General features: G+C 35.2%; 1 protein-coding gene across 6 annotated transcripts in view; it reads left to right on the forward strand.

The window, feature by feature from the left end:
* Window positions 1-25,457, forward strand: part of NFATC1 (nuclear factor of activated T cells 1) — a 218,595-nt gene that overhangs the window by 110,069 nt on the left and 83,069 nt on the right. For 4 of the 6 annotated variants that reach the window (XM_063451648.1, XM_063451650.1, XM_063451654.1 and 1 more), the window contains exons 7-8: window positions 8,247-8,302; window positions 10,139-10,271. The exons of the other annotated variants lie outside the window; for them this stretch is intronic. In XM_063451648.1, the coding sequence (XP_063307718.1) occupies window positions 8,247-8,302; window positions 10,139-10,271 (189 nt within the window). The remainder of the gene's footprint in view (window positions 1-8,246; window positions 8,303-10,138; window positions 10,272-25,457) is intronic. 6 annotated transcript variants of the gene reach the window in all.

Here is a 25,457-nt window from a genome sequence, read left to right on the forward strand (position 1 = left end):
TGCGAAATCTATTCAACACTTCTTTTTTTTAATATATATATATATTTACATTTATTTATTTATTTTTTATAGCCCTGAGGCTTAAGCAATGTAGGAGTGTAACAGAAAAAAAAAATATGAGCTGCAGCACCTCATCACCAAAAGTCAAGTCTCTTAAGCTCAAAAATGCCAAATCCATTTTGCTTGAGAATGCAAAAATACCCTGATGTTTCTGAGCTAACACAAATACCTGAATTCTGTTTGAAACAGATTTTTTTACACAAAGAGACTTCTGTACACAAAATATGATTATTTCAGACGTTTGCAATAAATCAGATCTCTCTGCATGTGAAACGTCTGTACTGTGTGTATGGGGCGTGAGAGTCAATGCAGAACAAAAAGCACATTCAGTAAGAGTTTTTCAGAGAGGCTGTGTTTTTTTTTTTTTTAAAGCATGCAAAAGACTGTGCGGTCAGGTTCAAAATAACTAATATTTGCATTGCCCAGCCTGCATGCTGAAATACATATTCAAAAAAGGTTACAATGAATTACTGACGTCCACAGGTGGTATTTGACAGCCAAAGTTCTTATTCAGTTTCAGTGAGTGCCACTCAGTGGAAACTGGTGATGATGGACTAATTGCATGGAGATATATTGTTTATTTTTTTGCACCTTGCAAATAAGTAGTTAAATAAGCGTTTTGCAGCCTCTGGCATCCATGTGTAACTTGTTCCGGTCTGTGTAAGCTAACCAATTTGCACAATATGTTTTATCTTCCCATGGTACGGTGCTACTGAATATGTTGGTGCTCTATAAATAAATGTATAATCGTCATCAGTGCTAATGGAAATCTGTGTTTAACCCTTTCCACTGTAAATATGAATTTTGTGAATGATGCCCATCACTAGTTGAATATTGATTGATTATAGGATTGGATTCATGAAGCTTGATTATAGGATTGGATTCATGAAAATTCAACTAGTAGCACTTTATAGTTATTTACAGAGCCTTTTTTATTTTCTTAAGGTTCATTTGAACAAATCTTAATTTATCTCAGGGGTTTGCTTCCCACAGAAGCTCTGCAGTTACTACCCAGTCTTCTTTGGCCACTGAGAAAAGCAAGTCAATGCTCTACACTCTATACATACAGTTGCAAGAAAAAGTATGTGACCCCTTTGGAATGATATGGATTTCTGCACAAATTGGTCATAAAATGTGATCTGATCATCATCTAAGTCACAACAATAGACAATCACAGTCTGCTTAAACTAATAACACACCAAGAATGAAATGTTGCCATGTTTTTATTGGGCACACCATGTAAACATTCACAGTGCAGGTGGAAAAAGTATGTGAACCCCTAGACTAATGACATTTCCAAGAGCTAATTGGAGTGAGATGTCAGCCAACTGGAGTCCAATCAATGAGATGAGATTGGAGGTGTTGGTTACAGCTGCCCTGCCCTATAAAAAACACACACCAGTTCTGGGTTTGCTTTTCACCAGAAGCATTGCCTGATGTGAATGATGCCTCGCAAAAAAGAGCTCTCAGAAGACCTATGATTAAGAATTGTTGACTTGCATAAAGCTGGAAAGGGTAATAAAAGTATCTCCAAAAGCCTTGCTGTTCATCAGTCCACGGTAAGACAAATTGTCTATAAATGGAGAAAGTTCAGCACTGCTGCTACTCTCCCTAGGAGTGGCCGTCCTGTAAAGATGACTGCAAGAGCACAGCGCAGACTGCTCAATGAGGTGAAGAAGAATCCTAGAGTGTCAGCTAAAGACTTACAAAAGTCACTGGCAAATGCTAACATCCCTGCTAGCGAATCTACAATACGTAAAACACTAAACAAGAATGGATTTCATGGGAGGATACCACAGAGGAAGCCACTGCTGTCCAAACAAAACATTGCTGCACGTTTACAGTTTGCACAAGAGCACCTGGATGTTCCACAGCAGTACTGGCAAAATATTCTGTGGACAGATGAAACCAAAGTTGAGTTGTTTGGAAGAAACACACAACACTATGTGTGGCGAAAAAGAGACACAGCACACCAACATCAAAACCTCATCCCAACTGTGAAGTATGGTGCTGGGGGCATCATGGTTTGGGGCTGCTTTGCTGCATCAGGGCCTGGACGGATTGCTATCATCGAAGGAAAAATGAATTCCCAAGTTTATCAAGACATTTTGCAGGAGAACTTAAGGCCATCTGTCTACCAGCTGAAGCTCAACAGAAGATGGGTGTTGCAACAGGACAATGACCCAAAGCATAGAAGTAAATCATCAACAGAATGGCTTAAACAGAAGAAAATACGCCTTCTGAAGTGGCCCAGTCAGAGTCCTGACCTCAACCCGATTGAGATGCTGTGGCATGACCTCAAGAAAGCGATTTACACCAGACATCCCATGAATATTGCTGAACTAAAACAGTTCTGTAAAGAGGAATGGTCAAGAATTACTCCTTACCGTTGTGCACGTCTGATCTGCAACTACAGGAAACGTTTGGTTGAAGTTATTGCTGCCAAAGGAGGTTCAACCAGTTATTAAATCCAAGGGTTCACATACTTTTTCCACCTGCACTGTGAATGTTTACATGGTGTGTTCAATAAAAACATGGCAACTTTTCATTCTTTGTGTGTTATTAGTTTAAGCAGACTGTGATTGTCTATTGTTGTGACTAAGATGATGATCAGATCACATTTTATGACCAATTTGTGCAGAAATCCATATCATTCCAAAGGGTTCACATACTTTTTCTTGCAACTGTATACTACATCTTTAACTACATTTTGGTCCACTACTAAATCAGACTGTCTCCCTCGCTCTACATATACATAACAGTGTGAATTCAGTTACTGTGATACTTTTACAAGCATCATATAGAATACTGAAAATAATGACAAATAATAAATATATACTTCTTGTTTATTTAACCATTGCAAAAAAGCTTGGGCTGAGTTTCACAAAACCTACATCAGCCCAAGTATAAAAGAGCTTGATAATTTGTTTACATTTTATCCAGTTCTAATATGCAGATATTATCAACATGTTTTACATCTTTTAATAGCATCTTAAAATGCAAATAATTAAATCCAATGGCATTATTTTCAATTAATACTATTATTATTTTATTTGAGGGGGGTTTTTGCCCTACGGTTTGCAAACACAAATAAAAAGAAAGGCCGGCTCTCCTTGTGTAAACTTCTATTCAGAAAACTCATCAAACAAAGCATTATTGAAGGAACTCAAACATTGACCATACTTGCTAGCTAAGGCAGGGGCGAAATCCCACGCTTTGAGTCACACTAAGATGTGGGGGGCTATTGATACCTCTCACTGTGACCCGGTACATCATTAGATGGGCCAAATTCAGTTCCCTAAATGTGCTCAAGTGACCAAACCTCTGAACTTTAGTTCAATTTGGGACTGCCTGATTTGTTTCATTCTATATTTTTTATTTGCTTTTTTTTTTGCACTTTAAATTATAGAGCGTAGCTTAATTATAGGATTGGATTCCAAGAATTCTCTTAAACTACCAAAATAGGATTCTAAAGTCAAGTTTTTTTTCTCTCTAACACTCTCTTCACTAAACTGTCACAATTTAGCTGAAAAGTATTGATCCTGTGATCAGTCTGATTAGGGGGATTAGTAGCTTGGTACTATTGATATTTATTTTTTAGAGTAAAAAAGTTAGTATTATTTACAGCAGTTTTTTTTTTTCTTACCAGTGATCAGTGTGATCAGAGGACTCTCTGATCATGCTGATATTTGTTTATGTTATTTATATAAAAAAATCTTTAAAAAGTAACCAATTTAGTGCTGGTTGCAGTTGTTCATTTGGTCATCAGTAATTGTATTTTAATTTTTCGGTTGGGTGTAGGATTTTTCTGTGGGTGGAAGAGTGAATTGGGGGGTGGGTGAGGTATATATTAGGCAGGTAGGCAAATTAATAAAAAATACTCTAAGATGACATGCTGTTATACAATGATCCATGATGTCAATAAGTCTCATTCCTGGGCTGCCATACAGTCTTAAAGGCAGCATAGGCCCAGCAAACCAATCTAGCAAATTTCAATATGTAAAAACTGAAATGGGCATGTCCTATATTTGACTCTAACTTTTGAAAACATTATAAAAACTGTACATGGGAGGCATCATTGTACTTGTCGGACCTCACAGCATACATATAGGTGTGTTTTATTGCAGTAAAAGCTAACAGTATTGTGACATTACCTGTTAAAATGCCGTGCAGAACATTTCTTAATTTCTCACACTTTTCTAGATTTTATTTATGCTCAGTTATGTTTCATATATAAACATTTGATGGGAAATGAAAGCCCTATTTCTCCTGAACAAAATAATATGTAAATGCACTTAATTACTAATATAATATGTAAATGTGGGTGCACTTAATATGAAAGAGGTAAATGGCTGAACAAACCTAAAGATTAAATTCTAGGTTTTGTATTGGTTCAGAATGTCCGTCCTTAAAATATATTTTATTTGTTTTGATCATTTTAAATCTACCCAGCACTTTTTTTTTATTTTACAAATACAAGAGAACTCTAAGAACAATGTATTGTTTCATTCAAAATAAGGATATGGGAGCTCCTATGCAAACCACAAACTGGAAATCACAGACTCTGATTGGCTGCTGACAGCATATGCTTTTTGAAGCTTTGTTTTTTTTAACTCTATCAGTAACTGTCACTGGGGGTCTGGTGAAATTCCTATATGGCCACTTTCACCCAGGAACCCATACAGACAAGTGGTAGTCGCATCGAAACTTTAGCTTGGTTTGATGAAAATAATATCTGTTTGCGTTATTGTGTTAAACTGGTTTATGGAAATACATTTTCAGATGAAAGTGCCACTTAATGTTCTCAACTCTAACAAAATGATCAAATGGAGATTTTTGTTATCGTAAATGTGCGTTTTAAAATAATGACACCAAATCTCTGACTTACCTTAACCTATGGTGCCAGCACACTTTGTTTGTGTGCCAACAATAACCATAGAGACATCTGTTTCTTTGCGTTACATGCATTGGTGTACGTAGATTACTCAAACTTGCCATAAGACAGTGGTTTACTGTCTGCTGGCACTCAATGTTCACTGCATTTGCCGACAATGCACAAACTCATCGGGCCCTCCTTTGTGAAGGAGTTTTTAAATAGTTAATTGTTTCCCTACAAGGAATATAATTAGTGGGAAAGGGTTCTGTAGAGGAAATGTTCGCACTGTCAGCATATACTTAAAGTGTGGTATTAGGGTCCCTTCATGAAGTGTGAGAGTTATTTATAGAAAAAATGGAATTTACGATTTTAAGAAGAGATGCGAGTGATAAAAACCAAAACCGAAGGCTGGCTTGCTGAGAACATGTAAGAATAGCTTTCATCTAGAAAGATTCCCATGAAAGGAATCTACAGCGTTTCCACCTCCAAAAATGGGTCAAAGAACAACTACGAATCCCTGTACAAGAAGGAAGAGCCAGCAACTTCTAAGAAATACATTGGCAGGAACAGAGAAGAATTTACAGAGAAAACCTGTAGCGATGTGAAAGTGCTGACAAGGGGAAAGAACACAATGTAGGGGTAAGTGAACATAGACGTGTGAGGGTGATGGGTAGTTGAGCTATCTAATCAAGGTCTTAATTGTATTATGATGGAAGGAGCTTCAATAGCAGAGGTGGAAGTTGACCAGGCTGTGAATACTTTATGATGATAAAGAGAATTGTGGAGTTGGTGCTTTGAGCAAGTCTAACAATTTGAATATAATGGAGCGAACAAGTGTGTGGACACTCATGTTTATTATGCATACGTGTTTAACCTGTACATTGTTCAAGTCAGGATGATAACATCCGATCAGTACTCATGTACTACTTGATAACAATGCTAATAGACATTTTAAAACTTAATTCCACTGTCCCCCTACATTGTCCACAATTGTAGCAGCAGCACAAAAACCATTGCCCTACTAACTGCCTTTGTTTTATCTTTATTGAACATTTCTTCCATACACAATAAGTGCTGTAAGAGCTGGCAGTGATCTTTTCTACACAATTTTGAAATTTAAGACTTTTTGATTTGTTGGTTTCAGCGTGACAAAGCTCGCACCTAGAGCAATTACTTAAGTTTAAAAATGTTTTCCAGGTAACTAAGGCCTCCTGACCACTTTAATCAAAGTACTACTGAATTAAAGGAAATCTTTTTAAACATATATACCTTCATATAGGCTTCTAGATTTAACTAAAAGCACACAATGTTGAGTTAGCATGAATCATGAGAAATATAGTGAAATGTGCTTATTGTGCCAATAAATCAACAACAAACATATAAAATAGTACAGCAGCTGTGGCATGTACTCCTTAAATCCCACAATAATAGTCACTAAAGTGCAAGTGTAGTGCTTAAAGGATTATATAGCAAGAATGCTTACCCTTAAAATATAACGATGGGGAAACTGGTATTCTTAGACACATAAAAAAAAAGAGAAAATACAAAATAATGCAATATTGTCTGAATCGTGTCTAAGAACTGATCTCCTGTAGCCTCAAGACATTTACCCTTCTTTTTGATTACAAAAGCCCACAGGAGGGTGAAATGCGTCTCGAGCCTACAGGAGATCTCTTCTAAGAAACACTGTATGTTTTTAACATTTTTTTTTATTTCTATTTTGTTAATATAATGTGTATTTTTACATTATTATTGAGTGACTCCAGGCCCAGTATTTTCTATCTTGGATAACAAAGAAGGATTTGGCACTCCAGATTTGACATTCTGCCTACAAACTTGGAGCCAGTAATATATGGGCTCCAAGTAATGGTGAACTGTCACTACTTTAGACTTTATCTTGTCACAATACTACACCAGATTGTTCTCTACTGTTCTCTATTTATTTTTATGTACCTCATTGGAGGGATTCCGTTTAATTACTACAAGAGATCTTGTTGCCTTTAAAAGTCACTGAAGCTTTTACATTCAGAGCCATAGTGTAAAAAAGGCTCTTAAAACTATGAGCATATAACTCATAGATGTAACTTTGTACATTGTTGGATTCAGACATTATTGCACTATTTTGTATTTTTCTCTTTTTTTTTATTTGTGCCCAAGAATATCATGAGAAATATTTCTACTGTAAAACTCATGGTGTTAATGCACTTTTTTTTCATAACAAATAGTGCTTTGCTCACTGGAATGATAATATATGTTATGGGCTCCCTTTTCCAGCTCTAAACCAGATAGAAATATTTGAAAAGCCAGCAAACAGGTACAGGAAGCACAGGAAGTACTTGTGATTTTTTTACATTTAGTAGGTAGTCATGTTGGTGTGCATTCTAATTATACCCACTCTTGTGTGCCTTCGTCTGTACCACAAAATATCCTGCTTGACAGATAGACATTTCACGCTCAGTACAAAATAGTTTATATGCTAGTTTGTTTGTATTCTTACTTATACATTCTTTTATTGAATTTGTTTTGTTCTTTGAGTTTTATTACAAAATACTTCCTACATTAAAAAAACGATATAGACAGATTTCCTGATATATTGAAGAAAAAAAAAAAAACAGAACAATGCTGCATATTCTGTAATATTACATTACATTTTTGCACTTGATTAGCATTTCTTTGACTGTAACCACTGACTAAATATTACTATTCACTTGCAAATGGTAAATTCTGATTGTAGAGTCCTTCAGAAATGTACTAATAATGCACAGGAACTGTGACCATGAATAAAAGGGAAAAGAAAAATCTAAATTTCTGTGTAATTGGAAAGAACCATGTGCCCTCTTTATCCTTATTTAGTATATGGGATACGTCAGGGCTGTCCAACCTGCGGCCCCCCAGATGTTGCTGAACTACAACTCCTATGATTCCCTGGCTATCTTTTTAATTGAAAGAATCATGGCAGTTGTAGTTCAGCAACATCTGGGGGGCCACAGGTTGGACAGCCCTGGGATACGTAGTACTGGAGAGCTAAATCTTACTGCAATGACATTAGTCGAACACACCATAGAATATTGTCTATAGTGTGTATAAACTAAACCAAATTATATCTTGTTTATGGTAGAAAGATGGAAGATGGGTGTTGATCTAACTTTGATCATGATACAGTTTCTGTGCTGTTATGATTCTCTTGGGGATTTAGAGAGCATGTGTGGCTCTTTAGCAGTAATGTAAATATTTTGTTTAATTGAATATCCTGCAACTTATCAATTGCATATTAATTTCCTCAACACATTTTTTCCCCCTCATGATTTAGATGGTCACCATGTATGGGAAATGGAAGCAAAAACCGATAAAGAAATGTTTAAACCTGTAAGTAAATTTTTTTTTTTACAAGAGCTATACTTGAATGTCTAAATGTAGTCTTATCAAAGTTATTAAATAATAGTAATTCTAAAGAGTACCCTCTATCTGAAATATAAAAAAAAATATTAAATAATAGTAATTTCAAAGAGTACACTCCATATCTAAAATATAGTAATTACAATGATAATAAAAAAAGGTTGTCTGTTGAGGACTAACTTTCAACAAATAGGATACATTATTTTCCGAGGCAAGTCAACACAACCCATACATCTTCACCTCAGTGCCCATGTCTAGCAAATTTAGAGTGTTAGCCGAATGTAACTATTTCTCAGTGCTCCCCTGTAATATGTCGGGTTTCTGTAGGGAAGAGCTCCTGGTGTCAGGTCCCGTGCCACTCGCGGCATCCTTGCTTACCTCATCACAGCGAACGGCGTCATCTGGTCCCTGTCTACAGACTGGCAGTGTGTCTGACGCTCCAGAGCATCTTCCTTATATGGGTGCTGCACCCGGTCATGTGACCCGGCACACAGTGATCACCTCTGAGACCACAAGGGAGAGACGAAACTCCTCCCACATGTTGCGGTTAACACTAATTGGAGATTAGCCAATCAGACACACCCTGTGTGTATATAAGCTAACACCCTCCCCCCCCCTTCGCCTCAGTGACCTGTTGTGGTCTTTGGTTTACCATTGAGCATTGCAATTGTTATTTGGATTTCCTAGTTACTGATATTTGTCTTTGTCTCTCGTTATTCCATCTCTCTGTTTCCATTGACCTCGGCTCGTGTTTTGACTGTCCCTTTTTGCATAACCCGACCATTCTAAGGATCGGTATTGCAATTCTCTCTACTCTGTCCTGTCTGCATGTTAGGGTTCGCTAGTGAACGTTACACCTGGGTATATGATCTACCTGCGCTCTCCATCGAACACAAATACATATAATTAAAGGGAAACTATAGGCTAGGAATACAAAATCGTATTACTTTTTTCACTTACCTGTCACTTACCTAAATTCGCCGTTGCTCCTCCTCCTCCGATGTGGGCCGGCGTTGAGGACCTAATGCATGAGCACCACAATCACATTAGGACAATCCCATATGAAAGCATTGAATCAATGCTTTCCTATGTAGTTTTAGCTACTGCATGTCCTCATGCATAGTGTGAGGATATCCAGCATCAGTTAGATGACCAGAAGTCACCTAACCACCTGGAAGAGCCTCTAGTGGCTGTCTGGTAGACATTGCATTCAGACCACTTCAATGAGCTGAATTGATTTGGGTGCCTATAGTGTCTCTTTAATGGACAGACACAGCTCTTGCTTTCTCATAACTCTACCTGTAAAGAATCCCCAGTGTTATACACACAGGACAGGTAGGCAAGTGGGAACTGGGTAATACAGTAATTTAATTGTTTTAATTCAGTTTTTTTTGTCTTTGTATTCCGTTTTCTGAAATGCACTTCAGACACAAACTCTCTGTTTGAAATTACACACAACTTGAAAAAAAAATAATGATGATCAGTCAGCTTTATGACGGTAATATTTTGAACAGGTCTAAAACACCTGTAGCATTCCAGCTACTGTTGGATCACAATTCTCACCATTTTGAGCCAGCAAGATGCTAGGCATTGTAGCACAAATATATTGAGATCTACAGCAGCCTCACATTTATAAAGAAATGCTAGATAATAAACTTGATAAATTAGACATCAATGTTAATTAATGTTGCCGTTAAATGGCTTAAAGAACACTTATATGTGATTTACAGATTGCTGTAATGGTTTAGGGTCTCTTAAACTGACAATGTTTATTTTGCCTTTTTTTTACGTATCCGTCAATGACAGAATTCGATAGTTGTGGAGATCCCACCTTTTCGCAACCAGAGAATAACCAACCCAGTTCAAGTCAATTTTTATGTCTGCAATGGCAAGAGGAAAAGAAGCCAGTACCAGCTTTTCACCTATCTGCCAGCCAATGGTAACACATTGACTCATGAAACTATTTCTTATGTATCTGGAGTTATGTGTTTCAACTGAAAGAAAAAGAAAAGTAATTTTTTTTGTTGTGAGTGTGGAAAAAGTGTTTAGTTATTTTCTAGGAGAAAATGAGAAAATGAAAACAGGCTCTCTTTTTATTATTTTATTTTCTGTATATACAAAATGTATTTAAGGGGAAAAAAAAACCCTGGGGGTAAAATAGAAGAAAAATATTAAACTGGAAAAGGAAGTGAAAGGGAAAGCCATATACAAAGTTTTCTTGTTAAAGAACTGCTTGTTTTGTTCTGGCTGATGTAAAAAGCACACTAGCCGACCTTCCCTTTTGCAAACATCCTATTTTGGTGCCAGGATCTCAGAGAGAAATGCTTCAGGCAGCTTAGGCTATTCACTGTGTTGGTTTTTTTTTTTGTGCATTTGTGCTGAAGCTTATTGGAAGACATGTCCGACCTACAACACATCACGAAAATAATCAACAATTAAGTCTCTTTATACATAAATGGCTTTATACAGGTCTTAGCATTTAATCTGATTTAACAAATGTTTATGCCTCGGAGGATAACTTTTTAACATGCCGGGTGGGCCACCAAAATTGGGTGGGGACAGGAAGAATAGACTCACCCCATTTTTTGGCAGTGGTCTTTGCAAACCTACTAGAACGGTGACAGCTGTTGTTGCACTGGGTGTGGCTGTGAAAGTACAATCACATAGAGACTCAGTTCCACAGGGCAGAGGTCTAGAATTCCTCAATTATAAACATGGTATTTACACTAGGAGAAGTGAATCTAATGGTATAGGATTTCACTGGACACCTATTCAATCAAGGTTATTCACTAAAGTATGAATTGCTGGGAACTCACAGTTTAATGTGAATTTCAAATCTTAGGTCAAAACAACTAAACTGAAAACATAGCTGAGAATTTTTTCAGTTTAGATTTGAAATCCCCAAAATTCACACTTTGGTAAATATCCGTGAATGAGTTTTCTGTTTAGATTTAATGTGTGTGTTAATGTGTGTGTGTGTGTGTGTGTGTGTGTATATATATCTATCTATCTATATATATATATATATATATATATATATATATATATATATATATATATATAATATATACATATATTAACACATTTGGTGGTGAGGTATTTTTTTATCTTTTTATTTTATTCGCTTTTATACCACAAAAATCATGTTTGTGATAAAATGGTATCCCATTGCCTGTTAAGACTAGCCTTTGCTTTAAACCTTATTATTACTAATCCCATAACTTGTTATATAACCTTTATATCCCAAACGTACACCAAATACTTTAATGATGAAATCTGTGTATCATAATGTGGATTTTTTACATGTGAAATAAAATCATTTTTTGCCAAATAATTAAAGTTCACTGTTTGCTAATCTCACATAGACATTTCTATTTAAGTAACATTTTCTTTTCCTCTTGTAATTCTATGTGCATACATCCGCTGTCTTTACTTGTAGACACTGTAGAATCCTCGTGCACTTTGTTCTAATTCATACACGGCTGGTTTGATTAAACTGACGCAGAGCATATAGTATGACTTCACTCACCAGAAAGCTGGTAGAATCATTGCCCTTGTGAAGTTCACTTATGTTTTCCATAGTACTTAAACGCTGTGCACTGAATGTCTGGGTCACTAAATATTGCATCAGAGGATATGCATTAGTGCATGACACGCATTGTGTCATGCTTATGCTCCGGGTTCCAACACCTGGTGTTCACAATTTCAATGCCAACATAGACAAAAAGTGGATATAACAAAAACACTACAAAACTCTAAATCCGTGACAAAATATATTATTAACATGTTCCTGATGTAACTTGCTCACATGGCTACTTTTTAATATGTAAGCCACAACAAAATCGGCAGACTTTCCACTTTGCCTCACCAGCTGCACCAGCACCAGGTTAAGCAAATAATCTTTGTGGAATATTGCCTTTTTTGAACTGAGAACCGCTACTTTGAAATTGGGACACATGTTAATAAATTTACAGAGTTCTTAATTTAATATTATTGAAGATACAACCTGGGCCTGGATTTCATATTTTTGGATAAGCTTTTCAAATCATTTAATATTTTTGGACACATGGTTAAAATTATTTTTTTCTTTCAAAATATTAAAATGTAAAAAAGTATATCACTCTAAAAAAATCTATAGATATTACAATATATTTGAAAACATTATTTGAATAGTTTGTACAATAATATAAAATTATTTAAAAGCTTATTAAAAAAATATTAAATCAAGACCATAATGTTGGGATTTTGATTTCATACTTCAGTGTCTTAAGTGGCTACTGATTTTGTGAAATAGAAGGTGTGACCTAAGTGCATGCTCCAAACATTATTGTTTTATCAACATACATACTCCAACATTGTTTTATCAGTGCTGTTACGAATTTCCTTTTATTGAACCTGTATCTGTGCTTGGTAATCTGACATTTTGTTAAAGGGGTTTGGGGTTCCGTCACCTTCAGTGCAACAGCTGCATAGAATTCTGCATTCATATCATGTTAGCATAAATTTTGAAAAGAAATATAGACCTCTAGAACTTATACGAATTGTTATTTTTGGCATTACGTTTTCCAAATGAGTTCTTATCTCATAAACTTGCTGTTGGACAAACCAATGCTTCTTTCATCTTTATAAAAAAAAATAAAAATAGAAATTTCCATTTTTTTCAAATATTCAAGTTTTTAGTCAACTACTTTACCTCCTCAGAGTTCTGCTTTTTTCCTATATGTGGCAGATACTGTAAATATATTCATTAATTTGTCTTGGGCTCACTACTTTATTCACATTTCTCCTTCTGAAGCTGAAGCTTCCAGGATATTCTAGCTACCGTTAAAGTGGTGATATATAATAATAGGGTGGATTAGTCATAGAGATAAGAATTAGCTTAATGCTGTAATGTAAGAGTATTTCAGATGTCACACTTTAATGATGTCTGTAATAGTGAACAGAAAAAATAAATTGTGCTCCTATAGTCATTATACTCGTGTATGTCTCTATATGTAATAGTGTCAAAGAACATCGCTCAAAATAACAAATATTCTGCTCCATATGCGTGTGTTGTATGTGTGTGTTTTATATATATATATATATATATATATATATATATGATATGGGAAACTGTTTTTTTTTTTTTTTAATTATTGGAACAGAAACATACCCTTATAGTACTAGAAACTGACAAATGTATTAAAATGTAGAATTTCTTAAAATATTTCTAAGAAAAAATGGTTGAATATCACACCTAAGAGGTTACTCCACGTGCAATCACTACAAATAACATAGCAAACAAATCTTCATGTCCGAACTCTGATGTCACATTAGCTTTAAGGTCACCATATATTTATGCTTGTAAAACTGTATACTTAGGTCGCATGGGTAGCTTGCATTTTTTATAGGGAGTCTTTAGGCCCTATGGAGGATGTGGCCTGTTCTGAGCAGGTTCCTAAAGGTTTTATGTAAATAATTAATTGAAACTCTGCCAGTGTTTCTGAATTTTCTCTGATTTATGTCTTGGTCCTTACAAAATCAACCCAATAGCTGTTTTAAAAAAATCATATAATCACTGATACTCCGTCAGTGGGAAACATCTGGGCTATTCTGATCTAAAATCAGAAATCAGTTGCCCCATAACACATGAACAAATAATGTAAAACAGCTGCTGTGTTCAACTGTTCAGTTACTGTGCTCAATGGTATGTATAAATGTATCTTAGCCAGCCATGTTGTATGATAAATAACCCCTCTGCCCACACATACAAATATTAGGTATTGACCTTGAAAAGTTAATAATCATGTACATTTGTACCATACTAAGAAAAATACTCTGGCAGATGACAAGAGTAAATATGATTCTAATTATCAGAAGCACACACAATTATTAAATATAAGCTAAATTGGTGATTTTACTACCTGCCACATTTCTTCTCTTCTTCTTTCAAAATCAATTTTTAAACCATTTAAAAAAACTTATATCTTAACCATTATAACCGAATGCTAGTTTATCTGGTAATCTCTCTCTCTTTTTCTCTCTATATATATTTATATATATAAAATAAATGAAATAAGTATATATTTATTGAGTACTGGCATTAATAAAGTGCCAGCATATTCCGCAGAGCTATACATTTGGGAAAAAGACAATGCAATATTAACAGACCAAAAAAGGCAAAAAGATGCACAGACAGGTCTTCCAAATAACAAAGGGATTTAATAAAACAAAAAAAAATTTAGATCTGGGTAATGACTGACGTTTCAACCCCTAAGGTTGCCAAGGTTGGAGTAGACGTCCTAGCAGATTCACCCAGAAGTCACACCATGCAATGCTCAGAAAATTGCAAAAAAAACAAGAGTTACATCTCGGACAGTTAGCATGGTAAATGTTACATTTCATGACAGTACAATTAGAAAAAGACTGAACAAGTATGGTTTGTTTGAAAGGTTTTCCAGGAGAAAGCATCTTCTTTCTAAAAAGAACATGGCAGCATGGTTTAGGTTTGCAAAGTTGCATCTGAGCAAACCATAAGACTCCTGGAACTCTGTCCTTTGGACAGACAAGACCAAAGTGGAGATGTTTGGCCATAATGCACAGCCCCATGTTTGTCTAAAACCAAACACAGCATATCAGCAGAAACACCTCATACCAACTGTCAAGCACAGTGGTGGAGGGTGATAATTTGGGCTTGCTTTGCAGCCACAAGGCCTTGGAACCTTGCAGTCATTGAGTCGACCATGAACTCGTCTGTATACTGAAGTATTCTACAGTCAAATGTAAGGCCATCTGTTCGACAGCTAAAGCATGGCCAACATGCAACAGGACAATGATCCCAAGCACACCAGACAATCTACACCAGGATGACTGAAAATTTAAAGAATCAAGGGATTGCAATGACCCAGTCAAAGTCCAGACCTCAACCCGATGGAAATGCTGTGGCGAGGCTTTGGGAAAGCTGTGCATAAACAAATGCCAGCAAACCTCAATAGATTAAAGCAGCATTGTAAAGAAGAGTTGGCCAAAATTCCTCTACAATGATGTGAGAGACTGAAAACGATTACTTCAAGTTATTGGTGCTAAAGGGCTGAATCTACAATCTTTTTTTTTAGAATTTGACAATTATTATTTTTTCAGTTGTCATACTGGTGATAGAAGGGTTCAAAGAAGTGTGAACGGGGTACAGAAAAGAAGGGTGGGGGTAAACACATTTTGTACAATTTCAATTTGAGACATTGTAAGCCATACAAGTCACCTACAGTTTGTTCATAAATTCCTCTCAATTCAGGAGGTATTCCCCCAGGGCCCACCCTGAGCTAGTTAGGGGTGGTTCTACATTCTATTGAATCATAAGGTAGAGTTAGTTTTTAACACAGGGCTTCTCCATTTTGGCTTTATTTTTCTTAAGTAAATCATGACACAGTGTAATGTGTCATGTGTTAATCTGAGGTGTATTTACTTAATTTTAAGATCTGCTAAGGAACAGATAATTGTTATTAGGTCCTGAAAAACCATAGAATTCAAAGAGGGTGTACTTTCTTTTTCCCATGACTATATATATATATATATAGCCAGATTTCACTTTAGGCAGAGTAGATTCTGTCCCTACTTCCTGCCCATTGTTTGCTGTTTGCTGACTGGAACAGGTCCAGGACTCTGGGATCACTGTACTCAGTCTGAGTGAGACTTATCTGTATATGTCTCTGCCCCCTCAGACTGAATACAAGGATCTCCTGGAGTGAGAGGGGAGAAGCCTGTCCAGGACTCAGAAATGAGAGGTACATACATACACACACAGCTACACATAATGCTACCCAGACTGTTACGCATACACACTGCTACTCTGATTACATCCCACACATACTGTACTCATTAAACACACTTTTACACATACTACTTCACGTTCTGCTATATACATTATTACATACATACTGCTACTGACACTTTACAGACATGCACTACTGCACACACACACACATACCTACAAACACACACACACCACACAGATATGCACTCAGACATTTAAACCCTGCTACACATGGTCATACTAAACAATAGCTTTAATATATATATATATATATATATATATATATATATATACACACACACACAGTGGATATATATATATATATATATATACACACACAGTGGAAGCTCAGAACTCTAACAGTCCTGATCTCGAACAATTCAGAAGTCGACAAAAATGTAGACTAAAAACTGTCTCGGCATGAGAACGATCTTCAATACCCGAACATACAACAAAGAGCCAAGTGTCTGGAAACACAAACGATCTTCGGTACCCGAACATACAACAAAGAGCCATGTCTCATTTTCAAGTCAAACAATTATTATAAATAATTGTAATAATGGCAAACAGTAAACTTTTAGCAAGTTGAACCACTCAAATAAATGTAAGGTGCTTATTATTAGAGTGATCTCTGCATTTTTAATGCATACATATAATTGTAAAATGCTGTAATTTTGGGGGTCTGGAACGGATTAATCAATTTTACATTAATTCTTATGGGAAATGTTGATTCAGTTCTCGAACACTTCGGGACTCGAACAGCCTTCGGGAACGGATTAAGTTTGAGTTTTGAGGTTCCACTGTATATATATATTGCACATACTCACACTCACTCTATATGTGTGTATATACAACAACTGATATCATATTTAAATATTTGAAAATGTTATTACTTTGGAATGGGTGGAGGGGGGTTCTGTGCCTAAAAATGCTTGCAATGTCAAAATCTGGCCCTGCTAATATCTTTTTTTTTTTTGCTACAAAAGTTGAACTGCAAAGTTGTAAACATGATGGTGATTTTCTAACTGCTACAATGTTGCAGATGAGCCCATAATTTATAGAGAATTTAAAATTTCAGTGATCTGCTGTACTGAATGACACCACACTGGATCTTTTGACATGTGATACGATCCTTTAAGTAATATGGATAGGATGCCATATGTCCTGAGAGTAGACAGTGTAGAGGCATTGATAGGTAACCCTAATAGAGGTTTACGTATGAGTTCTATGGAGGATTCTAGGTGATTGCAGGAACCTCTACAGATCACGTCTTGAGATGAACGAGATGATGTCTGAATCTGACAACTGTCACTTGTGACGGCTGCTGGAATTTGACAAAGTAGTACTACTTTGTCCTATGCTAGTTTTGGATTACATTGAAATTTAATTGAAATTCCAACACAGTCAGCTTGAGTATGTCATGAAGATTCTATCTTCTATCTGTGCCAGAGCCACTTTAAAATAGAACTGAGCATCACATGAAAAAAACCCAAAACAGTAACAGAAGTTATAAAGGATTTTCAGTGTTAATCAATTATATAAATTCCAGAGAAGTGGCCATTTCCCTTTAAGGTTAGAGCAACACCAACAGATAACTCATTAACGTGGGATTTGTTGTAAATGGACAAGGGAATTGCAAATCTTCATCCAATCTAGCATATTTCTCCAACTCACTTGTTTTCCCCACTGTCTATATTATGCTAAAATGTGCACTTCCACAGTCAGTTCTTGCTTTCGTAGATAACAGTAATTGTCTGATTATTCACATGCGATTTTAAAAGACTTCACAGTTAAAGGATGTAGTGACCAAGTTGCCTTATTATATTCATAGGATATGATGACCACATTGTCTAACTATTCAGGAATGCTTTTATGAATGAATATTTTGGCTATAACAAAGAATGTAGACTGCTAATTGCAATTAAATAACTATAGCCCAGATGTTTGCATACTTTAGAAGCACCCCAGAATAAATAGTCAATATCATCATCCTATCACAATACATCACCATTACTCAGACTTTTCCAGTGTTACTTTCACTGTGAATTTCAAGTGATGTAATATTTTTACTTATACCTACTTATTACATTGAGACATTAAGCTTTCACTTATTAGTATATTACAGAATTAGAACTGCTCGGCAGTATTCCCTTAACTATTACTACATTGTTTCAAATATATCTTACATATTGACAGATTTCATGTGAATGACGATCGGTTATGAGTAATGTTGACTCCCTAATTGCTTGGCAAGAAAGATTACCGTCCTAATACTAATTTAAAACTCCTATAACATGACGATTAGTTGGCAGCAGTGGCTAGTTAGAACAACAGCTCTGCTCTGTGAATATAATAATTCAGTGTTACTTTGTATAACATGGATTTTTTTTCAACTCCCAAGTATAAAAATAATAATGAGAATTACATTGAAAAATGCAATACAAGTAAATAGGTGCCGAGCAAAGCTCACTCTAAAAATGGAAGCTGAGTAGTAGAGCCAATGTATATTGGGCCATACATGTATCAAGGCAAACAGGTGTTATTCTGGAAAAAAAAAGTGCTAAATATTGAAAAAACACGAATCAGACATTTTTTGTTCTTGACCAATATGGTCCATGAGGTAATGAGTTGGTTGGAGGTGGGACGAAAACCATTGTACTAATTACAATTGTATCCTTGTTATTATTTAATTGTACAGCCTTAATATATTCATCAGCTCTTTATCTGTTGAGTAAAAGAAATACAATAAATATGTGTCACTGGTCAAAAGAAATTGATTAATTTAGAGAGCTTTGTCCCCTAAATCCTGTGTTTATAAATAGAAAAAAAGACCAGTAACGTGTAAACAAAGGTTTTTGTTTGTGTGTGGCTACCTCAGTATGAAGCAGCCGTATATTCATTTATGACCAAACGTGACATTTATTTTCTAAACGGTCTACACTCTGTATCTGTAGCTTGTGGTGTGTTATTTGTTGCTGCATATTTATATTTAAAAAGTGAATGCACTTTGTTATTGAAAATGGTGAGCAATACTAAATACAGATCTTTGTCATCACACTGCCCACTCAGCTTCCTTCCTGAGACTTAAATATGTATTTTGAGTGTTCGACAGCAGATTAAAAACAAGCATCCTTTCATGAGTAAAACCAGCCACTGAGTACACAGTAACCCATTCTCACCTCTGAACCATCCAGATTACCTTATATACTAGCCGTGGAATGTACAAAATTTACATAGTCTACTATTTCTGCTATAAATTATATGCATGTGATATAAAAAAAAAATTAAAAGCTTATGCACAAGTAAGAAACTTGATTCATGAGATTTCACTCAAAAGTTAGATTTTAAAAGATTTAACAGAATATCTACTGTTAGCATGTTAAAGTTTACTCTTTTAAAGGGATAAACTCCAAGCACCATAACCACTACAGCTACCATTTTACAAGCAACTTGAGTAAAACTGGTGAATTCCCTGGCATCCAAAGCCCACCACCATCATGACTGGATTTTCCCTTTAAGAACCAAACTTTTTAAAATTTTCCTGGTTCCATTAGTGAGTGGTAATGAAATGGATCACAGAGCTCCACAGCAATGAAATTCAAAGTAATGTACATTATATATGTGTACTATAGAGCTTCACTACAATGAAACACAGAACAATGTGCAGTAGTGTATAGGTTTATCACTGAGCCCAATAGGAAGAATACTTACAACCATACCTATTTAAACAGTCAATGTGTTCTTAGGATAATGTTTTATTAATAAAATGTATATTTTAGTTATGTTCTTAAATTGCTAGCAAATGTATAGATAAAAAAAAAAAAATTACATTTATGGTCACTTCATATACCTGTAAACTGATTCCTCAGTATAGCTACATTGCTTATACATGGGGCAAGGTGGCAAACCGGGCAATTTTAGACACTAGATTAGAAAAATTAATTGAAAAGCGAATTGCTAATTTTAGACCAAAAATGCATATTTGAAAACTTTTGAAAAATTGCCTGTATTCACAACTTGACTTTTTGACACTGAATGTTGTAATGCGGTTTCCCTTTCACCACCAATTGCTATTTAGTGAACAAACTCTTTAGATGCAATTGACTCTTTTTTTTTTATTTATAAGGAGATCATTCGCTACGCAATGAGTGGTAATGAATTCACAACCAGATCTCATGCGGCAGGCTGTCCTACCCGCTCTAATTCACCGTAATCCAAACAAATCGATAACATTTTAATGCTCTGTCTCCTAGTGTAATCTAAGGTTAGACCAAATGTACATGTTAAAAAAAAAAAATAGGGTCATATTGAAGTGTCATTAGAATAACTATGCAAAAACACAAATATACAAAAAACAAAACACTTCTGAGCCATGAGTCTCATTTTATTAATACAGCCAAGTTGTTAGAGGATGTTTTATAAATACCTCTGGAGAAAATGTAAAACAAATGCAAGCCAAAAAAAATAAAAAATCTTTAAGAGAAAAAATAAATAAAGTGCATGTGGCAAATAGCATTTGTAGTTATTTCTGCTTTTGTGATTGTATGACAAACTGCATTACCGAGTTATTAGCTAAAGTGGGAATTGTTGGGAATTCAGTTACTCTCATACTTCTGTCCAAACATTTGCTAACATAGCACACTGTTTTTACCTTGAATTCACACTTTTAGAAAACAGTTCTGTCAGCTGTGTGAACATTAAAATAAAGGCAATACATTGCACAATTGCTGCTTGCAATGGTTCCCATAAGACTTGTGCAAAAAATGTGTTTTGCCTGTAAACAATGGATTCATCTGAATTAAAATCCTTTTAATCCACACCCATATAAATCAAAAGATACGGAAAAAAAAAAATGTCCTCAATAAATCGATTCCAATCTTTTTAGACCTGGGCACACTTTATAAGATACATTTTCCAAAGGCACACCTACTTTCTTTTTGACCTTCATCAGTGGATTTTGTTTGCAGCCTTACATTAACGGTGTGATTACTTCTAGCCAAAATAACTTGCTACGTCTAATTGTTTGCCAGATGGAAATATCAGTTGTAATGCTGACAAGTATTTAAAAAAACACATTTCGTGGAATGTCAGTGTGTTTTTGGCCCACTGAGATGGCTTGGGACACACCAGTGTGCCACGGCACTGCAATATAGCATTCTCACAAAATCGCTTAAGGATTTTTTTAAAAGCGAGTGAGATAACGTGTATTATAAAATAAAACCCGAAAATATTTTCTAGATAATACATATACACACGTCTTTATTGCTATGTGTGTCCAGTGACATTACTTATAAAGTTTAAAAAAAAAGATCCAAGAGTTTGATCATCATTCAGGCCAAGTGTCTGTCGGCCTGAGGGAGCTGATCTTTCACGCTTAATGTAAGCGGTAATGTTGCCTAATAGAAGCTGTGCTAAGTTTGAACAGATCAAACCCCAGACTTGTTCTCTACAGTCATCAGAGAATGTCTCTGTGGTTGAATCCTCTTCTGATGTCAGTGACTATGCACTAACGTCAAAAGCGCCCCTCCTTTCTGATTCTAAGATTTAAATGGATTAAAAATCTAGGTAAAATGCTATTTAAAACATCAGCTGTATTACTATAGCGGAGTGTAAACAAAGATGAGTCTTGACTTGTAATCAAAATAAAGTTGTAGTATTATTCCTTCAGTTTGAAGGTAGCTACAGACAGAATAATTGACTTAACTGCAAAAAACAAAATAAATGTGCATGCAATTCAACAAGCTCAATGTCAAGAAAAGTGCATTCTTGAAAGATCAAAAGGCACATTACCGTTTTGTACTTGATTGACTTCTGTAGCTTTTGTTATGGACTGAATGACTACATGAAAATATAAATGTTTCATATTTTAATGAATAGTTGTACATTACAACCATTTGTTTATTCAACTACATTTGAAGCTCAGGCGACAATAGTACGATAAAAAAAGAAGAATGAAAATACAAAGTTAATGATTTAAAAAAAAATCAGATATGGGCAATTATTTTGAGTAAATATTTAAATAAGAATAAAACTAACAACATGCCTAGTGTTGGTTTATATTAAGTCATGGGAAAAACATACTTTGGGGTTGTTTATACGGCTGTTTTTTATCTGTATGTTACGCTATACAAATTATTTATATATATATATATATATATATATATATATATATCTGTAGCTAATAGTTATATCTTTCTGTGCACACTCATTCTTGTAGTGATTTGCATTGTGCTATGGCACTAGTTTGCAAACTGGTACTGTCTCGGAACAGTTTTAGAAATAAGCTAGAATCCATAGACCAATTCTATACCTCATGATCTTATGTTTTTACAATTACAAGTAACTTGCACATATTGATATTCATATGCACTGACATAATTAACCCATATATATTGGGGGGGAAGCCATGCAGACAAGCATTAAGGTGGCAGTTATCATAGCTGATAGCTGCTGCCATGCGGGAATTGAAAGAGCGAGTAGCCAAAGAAAATATATCCAATCTATTTAGCAAACCCGTCAATAGTTCCAGGCTTTGCAAAACGGTCCCAATTTCAGGCTCCGTTTTGGTGCCCCGGGTTTGTTCCCTGATATCTTGCATCTTGGAACACCAGGGAAATGTCCACGGAAAGAGCAATGTGAGTGCATCAGAAGACATTATTGCTGTACACAGAGTAACTTTGTCACTGAGCCCATAGAACAGTGCTTCTAAAGTACACTTTGTTTGGCATACAGAGTGGAGCTGGCCAGAGAGGCCATCAGTATGGTGCTCATACAACCATGATGATATAGCTTCATTCCTACCATCATGCCCACATTCCACCACTGCCATTTATTGCCCCAGTGCTTGTGGCACACCCATCTCACATCTTGGTATGGAACATCGCTGCCAATGATGTAATGATGTACGTTTAACATATGGCAGATGTGTTTAGCATTAGAAACAGATGCATTTTTTTTACTTTTTATTTAAATAAATGGCTATCTGGAGATCATGAAATAAGTTAGCATTTTTCAGATTATTCCTGTCTCATGCCACAATGAAAAACTCACTCTGTATAAGAAAAGTGTACTTTTTGCCATTTGAACTGTTCAGAGGTATAGTGTGAGTGTGAGTTACACACAAACTTGTGTTTTACAGTTTATTGCAGTTACAAAATGGAGGCTTGTTGCATGCAGAGATCTTCAATGTGCTGACTTACAGCAAAAAAAATAGCTCTTCGTATAATGAATGATGAACAATATAGAGGGACATACACATTTCACAAACATTCAGATCATTTAAATATATATTCGATTTTGTATTGTCAGGCTTGTTAAAACCTTAAAAAAATTATTTTACTTTTTTAATATATGTATATATTTTTTTACTTTCTAGCTTTAATTTATCATCAGTGTGTTGTTAATATGGCTGTGTTCTGATATACTGGAGCTCATATAAAGCTATCAGAATTCTTTAGCAAATTTGCACAATCATTTCTAAAATAGCAAGGATGTTGTAGGTAGAATGAGTAAGCCTTCAGCACCACATAATGAAAAAAGAATATATTTGGCTAGCCAGAGTTCAAAAGCAAACGCAGATGCATCCACTTTTAAATTTAATTTTATATATAAAATATAACTTGAACTCCCAAGGTTGTCATTGATCACATCCCTTGTCTTTTTTAGTCTTTGTAGAGACTGAGAGAGAATGTATTAAACTTGAATTCAATAAATTGCAATGATACTCTTCTTTGGATGTCTATTATTTGCTGGAAGTTCCCAGCTTCTATACCGACAAGAAAGTGGATGTGTTTTGTCAGTCAATTCTTTTTCGGTTGTTATTTTATGGGAGTATTATGCATATGAAGTTTATCTGTCGTAATTACTGTACTTCCTTAAAAGAAAAAAAGAAAAAATGAATGTATCTACTTGACAAGTTAATACAAACTGCAAAACAACTTCTGTTGAGTTACATATTTATATTCATGAATGGAACCACTCCCAACCATTCATGCGCATGACTTCTGTACAATTTCTATCATAAAAAGCTATGAGAGAGCCTATACTGGTCATTTTTTTTTGTTTTTTTTTTTTGTACATGGGAGTTATAAATGCATGAACCATAACAGATGTTCCAGTCCGTTGGAAATCTATATTTCCCCTTTGACAAGCTGAGTTCATTGCGACATCTATTTTAACAAATTGCTGAAGCAATGATGAATACGATGAACTGAGTTCCTTGCACCATTGTCCATGCAGAAATTGCAAGGGGGCTATGGTATTTGCAGTGTACTGTTACAGATATACATTTTTAGAATTTAAAATAGGATCATTCCAAATGTATTGGAAGCCATAAAAACATTCTATACAAGCTGACGGTTGATACAATGGGCATTGAAATAGCATAGTTAATTTTATTACATTGTTTATTTATTTGGGAAAGGTATAACTAAACGAAATAAATAATGGTGTGACATAATGTATGTATTCTGATTGACACATATTTTCTGATGATCAGAATATAGTTTATTGTAATTTACTTGATGGTCAGTCCCAGGGAATGAATTGACACACTGTCAAAATAATGTAGAAACAGGCTTACTTTTACAAATATTTTGAACTTCACTTCTGCTTTTAGATAAACTGAACTTGAATGGCCTTTTTTTTATTCTATAGGTAATGCATAAGACAGCCAAACATAAATAAATAAATACATTCACATATTATGTTCTTGCATTTCTGCAGCTTCAATGAGCTCCCTCCAAACCAGAAAGTATTAAAAAGCTCTCAGCAAATTACCATAGTTTTCAATGTAAATATCCAATAAGCCACACATGCACATACACAGCTACTGTAGGGGCTGACTCACAATCCATTTAAATTAATACATTACTGCCTCTTTAAGCAAGTGTTTAACTAGAGATTAATGTTATTTATAACACACCAACATATTCCACAGAACTGTATAGTGGGATTAGAAAGTCATATTTCTAAAAGTTAACCTTTCATTTGCAAAGTGAAAAAGCATATAACTTCTATCTAATTTATCTTTTGCAAAGTTATTTTTATGGTAGGGTTTTATCCCAATGTTAATGTGAGAGGCTGATTCTCAGCTTATGTGCGTACTGTTTTTTTTATTTTGTGTCTGTCAAAATGTAGTCATGTAATTGAGCTCCTGCCTTATTCCTGGATTGGGAATCCTAATTATCCAACTAATACCTTCAATTTGCCACTCCCAACACACACAGTGATTACTACACAACCTTTCCCTTTTGAAATTGCTTGCACATTCTCCCATATAGGTTTCATGCACTCATCTCAAATTGCTATTCATTTAGATTCTGGGAGGGGATATGG

Source organism: Pelobates fuscus, chromosome 4 (assembly GCF_036172605.1).
Source record: "Pelobates fuscus isolate aPelFus1 chromosome 4, aPelFus1.pri, whole genome shotgun sequence".
In the NCBI taxonomy this organism is placed as follows: Eukaryota; Metazoa; Chordata; class Amphibia; order Anura; family Pelobatidae; genus Pelobates; species Pelobates fuscus.